Source organism: Nannospalax galili, unplaced genomic scaffold (genome assembly GCF_000622305.1).
Source record: "Nannospalax galili isolate Female #2095 unplaced genomic scaffold, S.galili_v1.0 scaffold1021, whole genome shotgun sequence".
In the NCBI taxonomy this organism is placed as follows: domain Eukaryota; kingdom Metazoa; phylum Chordata; class Mammalia; order Rodentia; family Spalacidae; genus Nannospalax; species Nannospalax galili.
In genome coordinates, this window is record NW_008344095.1 from 597,171 (window position 1) to 600,044 (window position 2,874).

The window sequence follows — 2,874 nt, forward strand, 5'->3', positions numbered from 1 at the left end:
TATATATATATATCCTGTTGGCTCAGCAGGCCATAGTAGCACCTCCAGAAATGAAAACTAGTCTTCTCAAGTAGGCTTAAAGGACAGAAAGGATAGGCCCAAATGATTCTGGACTGCATTCTGATACATTCAGGTCGTTTGTCCCTTGCCCGTCCCTCAGATGACTTTGACATAGTTGAGTGTGACAGGTGAATGTGGCTGGGATTTGTATTAACTAAGGGAGATCTAGGCCATTTCAATGAAGAAAAAGTACAGAATTTAGAGTCCAGATGAGGCCTCCCACACGGCTGTGCTGGTAGCAGCACATCAAGGTCCTTTACTGCCATCTGCTGGGAAATTATTGTAAAAACATTACAGATCACTGCTGTCTGCAGTGGGGAGCACCCAGTGTGAGGCCCTGGGGCAGTCTCCATCTCCTGTCTCCTACTAGCACAACCTTACACCAGCCACGTAACATGTTGGGAGCCTCAGTTCTACCTCACATGGTGCTCATGAGTTCAGTATAATCTAATATATACACATGAGAAATGAGAGCGTGGCCTCAACATAGTTGATATTCCTATGAGTGAGAGGCACAGTGGCCCAGATGTTGTCACTATAGAAAAATCTGACAAGATGGTGTAACACCATGAATGCTGGGGGTGGGGGTGACTCCTGGCTACCCTGTAGTAGACTGACTGTTAAGGATAATGCTTGCTGTTAAATGCCTAGTTTTCCTATCAACCGTCCGCTCTAACATTTTCTTAAATTTCTCTCCCCACATACACCCCACTGTCCATGCCTCGGATGGCAGCACCACAGTGTCTAGAGTTCCCATACAGATAAACGCCCTGAGGGACAAAGGTCCATTTAGAACATTTTTCTGCAGTGCTGGTGCTCTCTGGAAAATGCCTCCCTGGGTGGTTTATCCAAAGCCACAGACTGCCAGTGATACCTTTGTGAGAGGCTGTCCCGGGCTGTATTCTTCATTGAATGCATATAGTCCATTTCCTATACATAAATTTTCAGGAAGGAATTGTGTTTGGTTGAGCTGCAGTGCCCTACCTTGGTTTTTACTTTCTCAGTAAGATCGTCAACTTCTATACCACCAGCCTTCCACAGCCAGCCGCCCCCAAAAGAAGGCCTGGTTATTTTCAAATTAACAGGACTTATTTGGTGAGGTTAGACTGCTGGATGTGCTCACCCCTTACTTGGTGTTCTGCTCTTTTTCCGTGAATGGCCGGCCAGTTAGGACATGATCCTGAATTTTACCCAGCTTTTGTTTTATATTGTTCTTTGTGTCTTCGTGAAGGTTCTTTCTACTTTTGATATAAAGGAAAATAATTGTCCTTGGATGACGCTCAGACCCAATCTGCTGTCAGAAAGAGGCGTTCTTGTCTTAACCAACCTCGTATGCAGTGAGTCTGCACTTAGACACACACAGATACATGTGGACCTTCATGAACTTCTCACTACCTGACAGCCACATACTTCCAATGTCTGTCACCTTTGGTCACATTTACAGCCTGGGGTAGAATTAGCCTGGTGGATAAGGTGTGTTAAATTTATAGTAACTAAGCAATGGTTCTCTCTGGTGTTTCTCCCACAGTGTTCTGAGAGTCTCCCTGTTCGCACACTAAGCATTGCACCAGGTCAATGTCGACCACCGAGGGTTTTGGGTAGACCAAAGCACAAAGAAGTCCACTTAGAGTGGGGTGAGTGAACAAATCTTCACATTGGCTTTGACCATTTGGACGACGTGAGATTAAGACATAATGCTTTGTACTTGAGTTCCAGGGTTCCCTTCCTAAGCTTTGCTTCGCTGTTGAAGATATCCATGTCCTTAACCTGCGGAGGCTTGTGTATCCCTCATCCCTACCCCTTCTGCTTAACAGGCTCCCATTCCTGAGGACGTTGTATATGCTGTTGGTGCACTGTCCTTCCGAGGACACTGTTGTAGAGACTTTCTTGAATAGGGATTGTTCAACTTTGTAAAGAAAACCTGTGTGCAATGTAGAGATTAAGCCAAGAAATAGTTCATCGAATTCCTCCTCTGTGAAGCCCTCTCAACGCATGGTGGGTTGTCTATAACTCCAGGGGATTCAATGCCCTTTTCTTATTCCTTTGGGCACCAGGCACATATAGGGTACACATGGAAATGTGCAGGCACTCACACATCCACATGCAAAAATAATCTTTAAAGACAAGCAAAAATAATAAAATTAAAAAAAATTTTTTTTGGTTTTTTTGAGACAGGGTCTCCCTGTAGCCCCATGTGTCCTGGAACTCAATACGTGGACCAGGCTGGCCTTGAACTCACAGAGCTCTGCCTGCCTCTGCCTCCCGAGTGCTGGGACTACAGGCGTGCGCCACCGCACCCGGCCTTGGTCCCGGTATTTTTACAGCATTGGCTTCAGCTGTGTTTTCTGTTCTGCCAGCAGGTTACAGCGTGCACACTGCAAATGTGAACATGTAGAACAGTAACAGATAAAATGCAATAAAACAAATACAATATCATCCCAGTTAGGGGTTCCGTAGATTTAGCACGGCCCTCGATTCTAAATTAGAGAGATCTGTTTTTCTTCCATTTCTCCCCTCTAACCTGCATTGAGTATGAAGAAGTTTAATTCCCCATCATTCCCGAATTCTGTTATCAATTTAGTCAAATATGCTTAAATGCATTTGCTTTGGCTAGTAGGAATATATATATATATCCGTAGATTTAGCACGGCCCTCGATTCTAAATTAGAGAGATCTGTTTTTCTTCCATTTCTCCCCTCTAACCTGCATTGAGTATGAAGAAGTTTAATTCCCCATAATTCCTGAATTCTGTTATCAATTTAGTCAAATATGCTTAAATGCATTTGCTTTGGCTAGTAGGAATATATATATATA

General features: G+C 44.1%; 1 protein-coding gene across 2 annotated transcripts in view; it reads left to right on the forward strand.

Moving 5' to 3' along the window:
* The window catches only part of Fndc3b (fibronectin type III domain containing 3B), a 342,813-nt gene that overhangs the window by 283,010 nt on the left and 56,929 nt on the right, over positions 1-2,874 (forward strand). For both annotated transcript variants that reach the window (XM_029567042.1, XM_029567043.1), the window contains one exon: positions 1,589-1,694. In XM_029567042.1, the coding sequence (XP_029422902.1) occupies positions 1,589-1,694 (106 nt within the window). The remainder of the gene's footprint in view (positions 1-1,588; positions 1,695-2,874) is intronic.